This window comes from Sarcophilus harrisii, chromosome 4 (genome assembly GCF_902635505.1).
Source record: "Sarcophilus harrisii chromosome 4, mSarHar1.11, whole genome shotgun sequence".
In the NCBI taxonomy this organism is placed as follows: domain Eukaryota; kingdom Metazoa; phylum Chordata; class Mammalia; order Dasyuromorphia; family Dasyuridae; genus Sarcophilus; species Sarcophilus harrisii.
In genome coordinates this window covers 433,667,146-433,682,447 of record NC_045429.1, presented here as the reverse complement: position 1 = coordinate 433,682,447, position 15,302 = coordinate 433,667,146, and the positions used below count along the sequence as shown (strand labels likewise).

The 15,302-nt window shown below is 42.5% G+C and overlaps 1 protein-coding gene across 18 annotated transcripts in view; it reads left to right on the top strand.

Annotated features, from left to right (window-relative positions):
• NF1 (neurofibromin 1) overlaps window positions 1-15,302 on the top strand; it is a 230,363-nt gene that overhangs the window by 114,997 nt on the left and 100,064 nt on the right. For 14 of the 18 annotated variants that reach the window (XM_031967656.1, XM_031967647.1, XM_031967653.1 and 11 more), the window contains 10 exons: window positions 591-674; window positions 1,661-2,101; window positions 2,712-2,851; window positions 3,092-3,214; window positions 3,948-4,031; window positions 4,883-4,999; window positions 6,871-7,052; window positions 7,144-7,361; window positions 13,193-13,354; window positions 13,485-13,588. In XM_031967656.1, the coding sequence (XP_031823516.1) occupies window positions 591-674; window positions 1,661-2,101; window positions 2,712-2,851; window positions 3,092-3,214; window positions 3,948-4,031; window positions 4,883-4,999; window positions 6,871-7,052; window positions 7,144-7,361; window positions 13,193-13,354; window positions 13,485-13,588 (1,655 nt within the window). The remainder of the gene's footprint in view (window positions 1-590; window positions 675-1,660; window positions 2,102-2,711; window positions 2,852-3,091; window positions 3,215-3,947; window positions 4,032-4,882; window positions 5,000-6,870; window positions 7,053-7,143; window positions 7,362-13,192; window positions 13,355-13,484; window positions 13,589-15,302) is intronic. The other 4 variants (XM_031967650.1, XM_031967657.1, XM_031967654.1 and 1 more) reach the window with 1 other exon arrangement.

Sequence of the window (15,302 nt, the reverse complement as noted above, 5' to 3'; positions counted from 1 at the left end):
TCCACCACAAGAGATGGGGGCAGGGCAGGCTGGCTGCCACCCCTGAGTGGCCTTAGGCTGATCTCTTGCATAGGACGGGCACCCATCCCTCACTGTGGCAGTTTGCTCCCACAAGCCTGACCCCAGCTTTGTGCCTGTGGGCCTGTGTTCCTTCTGCCCCTCTGCCTCCTTGGGACCGGGCTCAGATGCCCCTCCCTCATGAACTCTCCTCAATTTCCCCAGCTGGAGTGTACCATGCTTGCACTCTCTGATCGCCTGGTACCTCTCAGAAGCATTTCTTCTCAAGTTAATTGTGCGCCTGTCTTGTCTCCCCTCCTTCACTGGAGGGTCCCTGAGCATGAGAGATGGTGGTGCTTCCTTGTAATGCTCAAGATAGTGCTTTGTACAATTAGAATGAACATTTTTCTGAAACCCAAACCGAAGTGTATGGCTTGGCAAAAGATGTTTCTCTCATCACAACCTTGTTAAAAAATGTGCCTCTTCTTGAAATAAGGAATGAAACTATGACTTTGCCTTGCTTAGTATGATGCTTAGGTGAAGCAAGGTATGTCGCTGTACTTTCACTTAACAAAGAATTTGTCCTGTTTTAGGCTTGGGAAGATACTTACGCCAAATGGGAGCAAGCTACAAAATCAATCCTCAATTATCCGAAAGCCAAAATTGAAGATGGCCAGGTGAGATTATGAAGTAATTCATCTCACCCATCCCTGCCTGTCATTGACACCTTACCACCTGGTATTTGGGGACCATCTCATTACTGTCATCTTCTGGCTTGAGAATTGACCAGTCTGTTGGTCACTTGTTGGGTCAAGGATTCTTAACCTACACTCCATAAACTTGTTTCTTAAGATATTTTGGTCATTATAAGATTTCCTTTTGTGCCTTGAACAACATTCTCAGAATAGAGAAAAGCTACGTGGGCTTCTTTAGCAGGGGTCTCCAAAGGGTCCACAAAACAGTAAAGGCATCGCCCTTTCTTCTCGCTGATTTACTTCATTGTAGCCCTGCTCATTAGGACTTCCCCAGAAGGGTCATCAGAGGCATATGAAAATTAATTAAACTCCAAATAGTCCTTTTGGATATGTGGTAGAAGTTCCAATAACTTGGTTTGACATTTTTATTTTTTCCCCTACCTTGGTCCTATAGAGAGATGATAAAAGACTCATCTTTCCACAGTAGAGAAGGGGTCTCTGCTGTCACATTGCCACTGCGTGTTGGGCTGTGCTTGGCTGGTTTTCTTAGTGACCAGTGATTTTTACCTGGTTATGGTAGATGACTGTTTTAAGCCCTATTAAAAGTTGGTCAAAATGTCATTTATTCCGCAGTAGGTATTTCCTCAAGAGTATAGGTAGGAGTTGATGTACTTGGGCATGTTCCAGAGAACATGCAGAGAATCCTGCGGGTCCTCATAAGTTTTTTAATATTACTGGAGCCTCAGAAAAGATGGCTGTTCTCTAGTCATTGTTTCCATTTTGTGCCTAATTGGGACCATTGGGAAAAAAAATTGTGCTTTATGGCAAAGAAATGTGGCCTTACCAGGCGTCTGATTGGACTGTGCCTTCTTCAGCCAGAAAGAACTTTATAAAGTAGGTGAAATGTGGTCCTGGGTAACGAGCAAGCAGGAGTGTGTCAGAAGCCATTCTTTGCACCTTGTGTGTAGGTTGCTGAGAGTCTTCACAAGACCATTGTGAAGAGAAGAATGTCTCACGTGAGTGGAGGGGGCTCCATAGACTTGTGCGACACTGACTCGCTACAGGAGTGGATCAACATGACTGGGTTTCTCTGTGCCCTTGGTGGCGTGTGCCTACAGCAGCGGAGCAATGCCGGCTTTGCCACCTACAGCCCTCCCATGGGCCCTATCAGTGAACGCAAGGGCTCTCTCATTTCCATGGTGTCCAGCGATGGAAACGCAGAGACGCCTGTCAGCAAGTTCATGGATCGGCTGCTCTCCTTGATGGTGTGTAACCACGAAAAAGTGGGGCTGCAGATACGAAGCAATGTCAAGGACTTGTTGGGTCTTGAATTGAGTCCTGCCCTTTATCCAATGCTGTTTAACAAATTAAAAAATACCATCAGCAAGTTTTTTGATCCTCAAGGACAGGTAAACTTTCCTGCTTCCTCTCTTCTTCCCATCCTTTGAAGAATGCCTTTGATTGAGAGTAGTCCATTTTGTCCTTCTGCTAGCTAGATGGTACTGTAGATAGAACATCGGGCCCAGCGTCAGGAAGGGCTGAGTTCAGCTTTGGGCACTTCCTGTGTCACTCTAAGCAACCACACAATCTCGGTCTTTTTTACTTTCCATGGTTGTATAATGGGGGGAAAAAAAAGCACCTCCTTTACAAGGCTTCTGTGAAGCTCTGATAAGATGATATTTTTAAATTACTTAGCAGAATGCCTGTAGACAATTGATAAATGCTCATTTCCCTCCTTCCTTCCTTTCACACCTACATTTTATTAACGGGAACTTGTTTATGAACATTGTGAACAGGCACAGAATTATCTTATATAAAAACCTAAATAATCTCCTCAAGGAAGGAGTGCAGAAAGGAGCCTGTTAACTGTAGGGCAAAACCTGCTCTTCTGGAGCTTTTCATCCATGTATATAGTTTTAGGTATGAAGGGTCTTTGAGCTGCTGTCAGTGTCAGTGATCTTAAGGTGGAGAAAGTTACGGGCTGGTGATGCTGGTCTGTGGGGTGTGTTGTTTGCACAGGTTTTATTGACTGACACCAACACCCAGTTTGTGGAGCAGACCATAGCCATAATGAAGAACTTGCTTGATAATCATGCTGAGGGTAGTTCTGAACACATGGGACAAGCTAGCATCGAAACTATGATGTTAAATCTGGTCAGGTGAGTAATCAATCATCAGTCACCCCCAAAACCATCCCAAATGGTGTTCTTGAACACAGGGAACGTTACATATAGGGATGAGAAGGAATCCTCCATGTGCCCTGTTAAAGTAACCATAGAACACAGTTTTCTAAGCTCTCCAGTAGAATTATCTTTGCATTAAAGCCTTTAGAATAGACTCTTGCCAAGAGTTTGTATGTGTTAACACTGACTATTTTTAATGTTCCCATATCTGTACAGATATGTTAGAGTGTTTGGGAATTTGGTGCAGGCAATTCAGATCAAAACTAAGCTGTGCCAGCTGGTTCAAGTAATGATGGAGAGGAGAGATGACCTTTCATTTTGCCAAGAGATGAAATTTAGGTGAGTCAAACTAACCAACAGGCCCATCTCCCAATGGAAACACATGGAGAGAAATCAGTGCCATCTTTTTAACACTATCCTGAAAAGTAGTAGGCTTGGCCCTCTTACCTCTGCTTGTGCCCTTCTGATTTCAAAAAATTCAGAGTTCAGAGCACTTTAAACTGTCTTCACTTTCTGAACTTCAGAATTGTCAATTAAATGGTCACAACTTAGATGCATAGACATATTTCTTTTTCCCTCTCTTCCCTTGTCTCTTTCTCCTTAATATTCAGACCCCTTGATTAAGACTTTCTCGGGGGCAGGTAGGTGATGCAGTGGATAGAGCACCAGTCCTGAAGTCAGGAGAATCCAAATTTAAATCTGGTCTCAGACACTTAACACTGCCTGGCTGTGTGACCCTGGGCAAGTCACTTAACCCCAATTGCCTCAGCCCAAAAAAAAAAAAAAAAGACTTTAATCTCCTTTCTGATAATGGTGGTGGATTTTCTCTTTTCCCCTAATTAATAGTATTTTATTTTTTCCAATTCCACATAAAGATTTTTTTGTAAGATTTGGAATTCCAAATTTTTCTCCCTCCCTCTGGTGCCAGAATTTCTTTCTGAAATTGTCATGAAATTCCTTTTGGAGGAAGTTTTTTGTTAAATAATCTCTGCTATAAAAAGTGAAGAATTGTACATAGGTTTTCTTTTCTTTTTTAAAAAGATGGTTGCTTTCCTTCTTTTTTTTGTTATAGGAATAAAATGGTAGAATATCTGACAGATTGGGTCATGGGAACATCTAACCAAGCTGCAGATGAAGATGTGAAATGTCTAACTAGGTAAAGATGTATGAAGACTTTTCTGTAATGTATCATACATTCCAATTCTGTAAACACTGCATCCGTTATAAGGTTTGTTTGGAATATTATGCTTTTACATTTGGACTTTTTTAAGAGGTTAGTATCTCCTTCCCTTTGTTTCCAAGAGTTGTTTAATGCTTAAGTAATTTAAGAGGATTTTAATTTACATGTTGGAAAAGCTGGATATGTCTCTCAGCTTAGGAAATGAAAGTTTGATCTCTGCAAGAATTTTAAAATCTATTTATTTTGTAATTTATCATATCACCAGAAAATGTAATTTTAAATTTAGTGTTTGTATTATAAAATGGTGGACAGAAGTCATCATCCTCGTCTTGCTATCGTATTCCATAGAAGAAATTATTTACTTTGTTTTGTTTGATTTAAAACCCTTTTTCTTCTCTCATCTGAAAAATGTTTTTGGAAACCAGGTACCTAACACACATAATAATTTGAAAAAATTTTCTTCAAAAATTTAAGGAGCTTAGTGGTGATATTTTAGGATTTTTTTTTTTAAATTCGTGTATCTCTTATAGATTTCAAAACTTTATTGGGCCCCAGTGCTATCTCCTTGTTTGCATGCAATTTGATTTAAGGAAGTGGTCACTCAAGTGATTCAGTTTCTAAAAATGTTCTTTCTGTTTAAAATACCCTTTTTCTCTTCCCTGTTTTGGGCATTACAAACTAAATTCATGGTCACTCCATACTAATACATTAATGAGTAATTTGTTCAGTGGAATAGATGTTTAGAAATGCTTCTGTTCTGAAGGCGTTTGATTTTTGGACATTTATCTGCCTAAAGACTTTTTTTTCCTCCACCTCTTTCTTCCCAGAGATTTGGACCAGGCAAGCATGGAAGCAGTGGTGTCATTGCTCGCTGGGCTCCCTCTGCAGCCTGAGGAAGGCGATGGGGTGGAATTGATGGAAGCCAAATCCCAGCTGTTCCTTAAGTAAATTTTAGTCTTTTTATCTTATTTATCTATTTAGCTGGGCAATGGGGTTAAGTGACTTGCCCAGGGTCACACAGCTAAGTGTTAAGTGTCTGAGGTAGATTTGAACTCAGGCCCTCCTGACTTCAGGGTTGGTGCTCTATCCACTGTGCCACCTACCTGTCCAGTTTTAGTCTTTTTAAACTTAAAGCCTAGAGCTAGAAAGAACCATTCTCTCCTTTAGACCCAGAGCAACAAAGTGAGCATGATAAGATGGCAGCCAGCTGAATTCAATGACATCACATGAAATAGTTTGGCTGTTTTGTAGTTAATTACATGTTGCTGTCTCTTGAAACTTTCTGTGAATATGAGTAAAATTTTGCTGTAGAATTAGGAATCATCTGACTGCTTCCTTGAATCTGTTCTCATCAGGAATTCTTGATTATGCATAGAGTCAGTCACAGTTGGCTTATGTCTCGTTGTGGAGGGCCCCCTTCGGAATCGAGGCCTACCTTTAGTGGGTCCTGGTTCTTTTGCCTCTTACCCCACCTTCTTGTTGTACCCCTGGCTCACCTTCTTTCTCAGTTGTGTTTTCAGTTCTAGCCCTTATGTGGTTTCTTGGGCACAGGCCAGTAAATCAGTAATCTCTGATTTCCTTGGGGGAAACTCAGGTGTAGCTTGAAGCCTGGCTATAGCTAGTAGCTAATCTCAGAAAGTTTCCTGAGAGAGTCAAAGAATTTAATTGACTTACCCACGGATCTGTAGCTAATGAGAGTGTTTTGTGGACCTAAGCAGATTTGAACTCTGGTCTTTATGGCCATTCAAATACTATAGTCTTTCCACTCACTTTGCCTGTCTCAAAAACTGATAATTGTTGGGTACTATTTAGAGCTTGTGTGATATGTTCAGTATGGGTCTCTTAGATTTCCAGAGGTTCATTTTGGGGGGAGATTGTGATGTTGAGATTCATCATTTCACAATCATTGGGAGAACATTTTTGTCTAAAATGTGCTTTTATGTTTTTGAGTGAGGGAGTTTGAAAATATTGTACAATTTCCCAATTATATAATTGTCTAGCATATTACTCTTTTTCCTGTTCCATTCTGAGCTTGGCTCACTGTCTGTCTTCATTATCTTTCTTATATACATGTCCCATAACTTACTTGACTACTGGTCCATCTCCATGCCCCAGTCTGGGCAATAGACATGGTTTTATCCATTTTGTTTTTCCTCTATGAATTGTTAGAGTGATCTCATGAATAATTGAAGGTTTTGTTGATGAGGTGCTATTGTGTTCTTGCGTTTGAGGCAATCACGATATCTGCAAATAAGGATGTTTTGGGTGCAACAACTAAAAAAAAAAAATAAAGAGTTTCAACAACTACACCCATTTTTGACCTGTTTTAGAAAAATGATTGATGCATTAAAATGAATAGTACTTTATTAGATGGGTGAATGGCTCCACATTAACCATTTTACTTCTAAAATGTACTATTTTAATTAGAAGATAAAATACATTCAGTTTGTTCATTATCTCAGAACAAAATTATACTCAGTATAACAATTTTAGATGAGTAATCAATCAGCCAATTAGCAGACAATTGAGGGCTTCATATGTGCTAAGTGTTTTAGCATGCTAAGAAAGAAAAAAATCAAATCCTTGCTCTCAGGGAAATTACATTCTCCCAGGAGATCTAATGAGAACATCTAAATGGCCCAGACCTGCGATTTCCAGAGCAGGTAGGAGGGGAAGTCACTGGTAGTGGAGGAGCCATTCCCTCACCATTAGGCACTGTGCTTCATTTGGGGTGACATGCAGCCGATTGTGTCCATCCATTGTAACATTATCCAGTTGGATTTTCTTGTCTAAGGGCTGGCCCGCTCTTTTTCAGGTATTTCACCCTCTTTATGAACCTTCTTAATGACTGCAGTGAGGTCGAAGAAGAAAATGTCCAGATTGGGGGCAGGAAGCGCGGCATGTCGCGAAGGCTGGCGTCCCTGCGCCACTGCACCGTGCTGGCAATGTCCAACCTGCTCAATGCGAATGTAGACAGCGGCCTGATGCACTCTATAGGTAAGGCAGCTAGAGGCAAAGATGGGCGATGAAGATGAGGAGAAGGGATGTTACTGAACCTGCTTTAGTTAAGTTTGTGCTGCTTTTACTGTGCTAGGATTGGGTTACCACAAAGATCTTCAGACAAGAGCCACCTTCATGGAAGTCCTCACAAAAATCCTTCAGCAAGGCACAGAGTTTGATACGCTCGCAGAAACCGTGTTAGCTGATCGATTTGAGAGACTTGTTGAGTTGGTCACGATGATGGGTGATCAAGGAGAGCTCCCCATAGCCATGGCTCTGGCCAACGTGGTGCCTTGTTCTCAGTGGGTAAGTTCACTGGTAGGCTTAAAAGAATTTCCAGATTGGGACAGAGTCCTGAGATCATCTAGCCTGATCCTCAGGGAAAATTGAGGTCAGAAGTTAATTAAATCATCCATTTTATATAGGTAGAAAGTGGCAGAGCTGAGACAAAACATTAAGTCTTTGTCTCCCAGCACAATGTTGCTTCCATTTTTGCTTTTTAGCCCTGTTTCTGCCTAATCGGCTGGTTTATATTTAGAGTCATAAAGAGTTTTCTTAAAATTTTTTAAAAACCAGAGCATATATAATTAAGGATTTGCTACTTCCATTTTAATTTCAAAGAAAGCTTCTTTGAGGTCATGTTCAGAAGCATACTTCAGTGACCTGTGATTGCAGTGGGGTAGATGTTCCCTTTGCTACCACAGATTTCTCCTTCTCTGTGAAATAGCAGGTTTTTGAATTACCGTGAACAGAAAATATATCACTTTGCTACCTGTTGTATTATGCGCTTCCCTCAGTATTCTGAGGCAGACAGTTTTTGCTTCGTTGTCAATCCCATAGAAATCTGCCCCACAGGCATAGCCAACCAGAGCTTACCCAAGAGGTCACCACTTCCATGCTGGCAGAATGCAGGTGTCAGAACAAGATTTCAAGTTGCATCTGGCAGCCCTGTCACTGAATACTCATAATTTTAGTGCAATCACCGAGTTGTTTCCAAGATGAAAGTGTCATATTTTTATATTTGGCCTGCTCAAGTTCCAATCCCATCATGCCTTTCTTCCTGGCAATCTTTAAGAAAGAGAACACTTCTTGCCTAGGGCAGATGATTCAGTTTTACTCAGTTTAGAAGATGGAGAAGGCATAAAGAATTGCAGTCCTTTTGAGCCCTGAGATTAATTTATGATTGGCTGTTTTAAAACCTAATTTAACTACTTAAAAGGATTTCTTTCATTATATATCTGAATTCAACAAAACTTCTATATAATAATAAAAAAAAAAAAAGATGCTGAATCTAATGTCCTAAGAAACCTAGATTTTCTTTACTATAGGAAATTGTTTTTCAGTGTTATGTTGAATTTTGTTGTTCATAATAACTAGGCTTTTGCCTTTATTTTTATTTTTTATTTTTTGCTGAGGCATTTGGGGCTAAGTGACCTGCCCAGAGTCACACAGCTAGCAAGTGTTAAGCGTCTGAGGCCAGATTTGAACTCAGATCCACCTAACTTCAGGACAGAGACACTAAAAGAAAAACAAAAACAGTCCCTGCTTTTGAGGAGCTTATGTCTAATGTGGAAGGTGACACTCTAAGGGAGGCTGTGGGAGCAGGAGACGGGGAGGGAAAAGGCCAGGAGGAGTCTGGTGCTCCCCCAGCCCTGCAGCCCGGGCCGGGCTTCCCACAGTGTCCACTGTGCCACCTACTGCCTTTATTTTAAAGAAGAAATTTCTTTTAACTGGGTTAGGGAAAATTTATGAGCCGTTTCTAAGGCATGATCCCATAAAATATGTGTTTTGTTGTACCATAAATTGTTGCTCAATCTTATTGGATGCCTGCCTAAAGTTTCCTTTCTATTTAGATTTGTGGAGGTTTGGGGGAGAGGTGGGGGGAGAGGGGAGGGAGACGATAGTGGAAAAGGATTTCAAAATCTTAACCGTATAAAATGCCTTCTGTTCACAGGTGAATTGTTTGACAAATTATACTTGATTCCATATAATAGAATAGAATTAGCATGTTATGGCCTGATCAGCTAGTCAGAGTGTTTTTGGTAACACAGTGTACATGACAAAATACCGCAAGACCTCAGACCTTGTTCAGGAAAATTTGTTCTTTTCCTGCTTCTGACCCTTCCTCAGAATCTGACTTTTAAAATTGGGTCTCTCCCGAGAACAGAGCAAAGTCAGACCAGCTGGGTTCTGGGACTTTCCCTTGCCCCTTACTACTTCTCGTCTTCATAAGTCATTTTACCCGATCGTTTTGAGCAAGCCCAAGTGTTGGCTGCTCAGCTGATGGGGGCCTGTCCTGGGTTACCCAGTGTTGCTTTGTGCTCTCTCAGTCTCTTGACGATGTCTGTTGGCCAGTGGAGCAGCGGGCCCCTCTCACTGCCCGGCCCCTTTCCTGGTCCAGTCATACTCCCAAGGCAGTGCAGCCTTTTCAGATTTATGCTTACTCCTTTGTCTTTTCAGGAATCTTGTATCATTTTGATATATGCATGGGAGGCAGCTTGTTCAATAGGAACTAACTGTTTTTCCTCTATCAAGTGCTTAAGATTTTTAAGTGAATTTCTTTCATTTTTATATCTGTCTGTGCATAAACACCACCTCTCCTCCTAACAAAGAAAGCCAGTTAAGGAGTACCCACAAACTTGGTAAATACGAAATCACCCCATGTATGCGACAATACATACCCGTGGGCTCTCCTCTCTGTACCAGAAACAAGGAATCCGCTTCCTCTCTTCTCTAAGGCCAAGATTTACCATTAAGGTGACTCAGCTGTCAGCTCTGCCTTGGAGGCTTTTTGTTTATAACATAGGTATTGGATTTATTGTTTAGTAAACATGTAGGAAGCACCTACTGTTCTAGCCACAACACTAAATGACAGAGACACTAAAAGAAAAACAAAAACAGTCCCTGCTTTTGAGGAGCTTATGTCTAATGTGGAAGGTGACACTCTAAGGGAGGTTGTGGGAGCAGGAGACAGGGAGGGAAAGGGTCAGGAGGAGTCTGGTGCTCCCCCAGCCGTGCAGCCTGGGCCGGGCTTCCCAAGCTGCTAACCTGGCTCCTACTGCCCATTTCATCTCCAGGTTATCACCTTGGCTTCCTTCCTTCAGTGCAACCAAATGAAGGCATTTTCATTGCTAACAAAGCCATGTTACTTTTGATTTCTATAGAAGAGGGTTTGTTTTGTCCTCTTTTCCTGCCTTTAAAGAGCATTCGGCATTTCCAGCCAATTCTCTTCAGGTTTTGTGTACGTGGTAGATGGCAAGGTGCTTGTCTTCTATGGACTCACCTTTTTTTCCTGGATAGTAATCATGGCTTGATTCTTTTCTCTTTTATTTATTTATCTATTTACCCACCTATCTATCTATCCATCGGTCTATTTATTCATGCATTAATTTATTTATCTTTTTATGTATATGCAAAGATAGTTTTCACCATTCACCCTTGCAAAACCTTGTGTTCCAAATTTTTTTCTCCCTTTTTTCCCTCCACCCTCTTCCTTAGTAATCCAATGTATGTTTAAACATGTGCAATTCTTCTATACCTATTTCCACATTTATCGTGCTACACAAGAAAAATCAGATCAAAAAGGAAAAAAATGAGAAAGAAAACAAAATGCAAGCAAACAACATCAAAAAACGTGAAAACATTATGTTGTGGTCCACATTCAGTCCCCACAGTCCTCTTCTGGAGGCAGAAGGCTCTCTCCATAACCAGACCCTTGGAACTGGCCCAAATCACCTCGCTGTTGAAAGGAAGGGCCTGATCTGTTACAAGTTTTTGCTGCCATGGTCTTTTTTGGACACTTTGAGATTCAGCCCCTCAGTGCTCGCGTTGAGTTTGTTGGGCCTCTGGCCTTCCTTGTGTCTGGAGTGGCTGCTTTTCCTGCCACTGGGTAGTGAGGGAATACCATGGAGTGCAGCTTCACTGCCATGGAGAAGAGACGAATTTGTTTAGAACTCCTCCAGCTGCTCTCCATTCAGCACGCCCAGGGAGGCAGGGCAGCCTGAGAGAAAGCCCTGCTTGCTCAGGGAGAAGGCTTGGGTCCAGATCCCACCTTTGCCCAGTCCCTTTGCTTTCTTGGCCTTGGGTTTCTTCATTGGTAGAGTGAGGGGATTGGGGGAGAGTGCTTGAGACCCCTTCTGTCACACTGTGTTTGATCCTCATGAACCTCCAGAGGATGATTTGGGGAAACTTGTTTGCTCTCTGTTTTGGGGGCATCACTGCTTGTGATCTTCCTCCCCCATACTTATTGCCACCAGGTGGATGAAGGGGCTTGTTATTTTAAAACAGATTTTTATTGATAGTTTCTGTTTTTTTGCAATCCTTAGATTTCATCCCATATTTCCCTCCTCATTCTAGAGAACCATCTCTTATAATAAGAATTTTTTTAAAAGGAGGCATACATCTAGGGGGGAAAAGGGGGAAAATTGGAACACAGGATTTTGCAAGGGTTTATGTTGAAGAATTGCCCACGCATATGTTTTGAAAAATAAAAAGCTTAAAAAAAAAAAAGAGAGAGAGAGGCATACAAGGGGGGAAAAATCAGTAATAAAATATATGAACACATCAAAAAAAAAAAAAAAAAAAATCTGCCCATGCGGTGTTCCACACCTGTGGATCCCTATCACCTCAAAGAAGCCTCCTTGTATCTCTCCTTACCTTCTTCTCTAGGTCCACACTTGCTCCTTACCTTTGCACAATATTCATTTTCACTTGCTTTGTAGTTTGTAGTCATTGCCAGCATCATTTTCCTGCCTTTGCTTCTTTCACTTGACATCATTTCATAAAAGTTTTATGCTTCTCAATAGCAATCATGCTCCTTGCTTCTTCTAGAATCAGAAATCCTCAAACTTTTTAAATAGGGCACCAGTTCACTGTCCCTCAGACTGTTGGAGGGCTGGACTAGAGTAAAAACAAAAACTTTGTTTTGTGGGCCTTTAAATAAAGAAACTTCATAGCCGTGGGAGAGGGGGATAATCATCCTCAGCTGCTGCATCTGGCCCATGGGCCATAGTTTGAGGATTCCTGTTCTAGATCATCTTAAATCATCTTACAGGACCATTGGGCCGCCTCATTTATTTAGCTCTTCCCCCTCGTGGAATGTCTACTTGTAATGTTCTGATTGGCTTTGTGGAGGTCTTGGGACCAGCCTTGCTTTCAGAAGAGTCCTCACCATGAGAACAGCCAGGGATAAAGTCTAAAAGTCTTTATTGTTTCCTTCACAGTCTGTCTCCTTGCCTGGGGCTCTGGCTAGCTTAATAATTTGTATTTTTTTTTTTTTTTTTGAGAGCTGATTGTTCGTTCCTTTGAACAGTTTTCAATTTCTAGAGAACCATCTAGAGAACCATTTCTAGAGAACCATTGGATTCTAGAGAACCCAATAGAGAACTATTGGGTAATGGCTTTTGGTCTTATATCGACATATCTTGCCTATCAAACAAGTCCTTATCAGTTATATTTGATATTTTTCTCAGATCAATCATTTATCTTATATTTTAATGTTGTTTGATAAATCTTTATTCCATGAAATTCAAACTTTATCTTTTTAAATTTTTTTGTACTTGGTGCTACTTCATGTTTGATTAGAATTCATTTTCTACCCTCGATCAGTTTATATTCTAAACCAATGTTGCTTTTCTTATTTACTGTGATCTACCTTATTTTAATCCATGCCCTCTTTCTGATTTCCTCAGAAATAAGTATTGCTTTATGTCTCTCATCTTTTGTCTCTCTTCCACGATAGACTTAGCTCCCACTTTTATGAAGTCCGTTCTTCCTTCTTGCTTCCCTCCCACCCCACCCCACCTTCATTGCCATCTTTGTGCTGGATAGAGTACATGCCCACTGGACTTTAGCCCGACTTTAGCTCAGAGTTCTCTCATTCAAGTGATGGGGCAGGCGCAGCCTCTCCTCAGAAGCAGAGATTACAGGTGGCCCCCACCACACCTGTCTCCCCTTTGCTTCTGAACTGCAGGTGTAGGCTGCAATCACTAAGTATACATTCATTAACCACCTATTGTGTTCCAGACACTTTGCTGAGGGCATAAAGAAAGGCAGAAACAGCCTCTGATTCTCCTTTTTGGGGAAGCTAAATTGGTTATTCTTTTTTTTTTTTTTTTTTTTTTTTAAATCCTTTTTAGGATGAACTTGCTCGAGTCCTTGTTACTCTCTTTGATTCCCGACACTTACTGTATCAGCTCCTTTGGAACATGTTTTCTAAGGAAGTTGAGCTGGCAGACTCCATGCAGACACTTTTTAGAGGAAACAGCTTGGCCAGTAAAATCATGACCTTCTGCTTTAAGGTGAGTGCCATCTCTGTCCGTTTGCCCGAGATCAGCTCCACAATGGGTGCCCGCCCTGCTCAGGGAGGAGGGCCCTTTCCCAGCTGCCCCTGTATCGGCCCAGTTACGGTCTCTGTTTGTCCTTGTGCAGGTCTACGGTGCTACATACCTGCAGAAGCTTCTGGAGCCTTTACTCCGCTTTGTGATCACATCCTCCGAATGGCAGCACGTCAGCTTCGAGGTCGATCCCACCAGGTTGGTTGCGGCCCGGGTTTGCCGTTGTCTGTCGTTCCTGTGACGTTGGGCAGTGGAATCGGAGCAGGACCCGTAACTGGGGAGACATGAGCCCTGTGGCCCAGGGACAAGGCATTGGGGCTAGCAAATGGCCGCAGCCATAGTGAAGCGTGAGGGCAGGAAGGGGAGGGCAGGGCAGCAGCGACTGGAGCTTGGCATGGGGGGGACTGGGATCAGAGGCCCCTGGGAGAAGGGAGGGCCCAGGTGTTTCAGGCACGGCTTCTGCATCCTCAAATACCCGAGTCCAGGGAACACTTTGAGAAAGAACAGAGAATGATCCCAAGATTTTTAAAGGATGTCATTTAGGGCCAGGTGATATATACCAGGCTTCTTAAACTTTATTCACCCATAACCCCTTTTTCCCCAAGTAATTTTGATGTGATCTCAGATATCTAGTTATATAAAATAGATACACAAATCAAACATTTAGTGATAATAAACCGTAATTCCCTTCCCCTCCTTGGGTTACAGGATCCCATATGGAGTAATGGGCCACATTCACTGATAATAAACCATAATTCTCTTCCCCTCCTTTCTGTCACAAGCCCCCTGATGGGGTTATGAGCCACAGTTTTAGAAGCTGGGATGCAGACGAGGGGTGGGGACCTCAAAAACAGGAGAGGCGGCCGAGTTATGGCAGAGAGAATCTGAACGTGGCAGTGAGGAGAGAACAGTAGGTTTTCTTCTTGCCCTGGTTTGTTGGTGAGCATGAGACAAGGGGCACTTCAGATGGGAGCAGGGAGATGGGCTGCCCTGGCTTCTCTGAGCACCAGAACAAGGAAAAAGGCTGACCCCAAAACCCTCCGGTGGCGGTCAGCTTCAGTGGTCTGTGGCGGACACTTACAGATACACCGGGTCATGCGGTGGGACCCTGCTAGCTTACGGGGCAACAAAGTACCAGTGATTTCACGTCCCCACCCTCTAGGTTCCTGCAGTGCTCGTTTTTTCTTGTTCTGTCTCCACAGGTTAGGGAGCAGGGCTAGAGGCCACAAGGTGACAGTTTGTGTGCCCCGGTTAGTTAGTGCCCGTGACAGGGTTTCCAGGGGCACGCACCCAGTCTGTGAGCTTAGCGTACCCAAAGCTCAGACAGGATTCTAGTGAGAGAGCCCTGCTGGCTTGCTTGGTTTCATGGGTTGGAGACGTGGATTTTCTTTCACTGATCAGGTAGTAGTACTTCTCCCCCCCCCCCCCCCCCCCCCCCCCGCGACCATTACCTTTAACCCATTTGAGAAAGAGGCCAGAGCTGGAATCTCATTCTTCCTAGTTCTATTGAGAGCAAAAGGAGTGGATGGTGACCCCCAGGTCAGCTTTCCTTAAATGACAGTATTCTCCTGTCCAGATTCACTCGTTGGAGTTCTTCCCTGGGCAGTAGGAGTTGGGAGGATCCTCCATCATTGGCCTTCACTTCAGACTTCTGATCATAAGTTTTATTCCATCTGTCACTGTTTAGTGCCTCTGTTGAGTTGAGGTAAATTAGAGGGAGGTAATTTAAATGGTTCTGCTTACTTATGACCTCTGTAGCAAGCCATTTTAAAATGTAGCCAATTATCAGTTGGACCAACTACCTAAAAGAAATCTGCCGGTCCTGTCTGAACACTGTGCTGGTGCTAAGAGTTATAAAAATGCTCGCCGGACCAGCTAAGATACAGAAAAAAGAAGCAGGAAGAATTGCTGT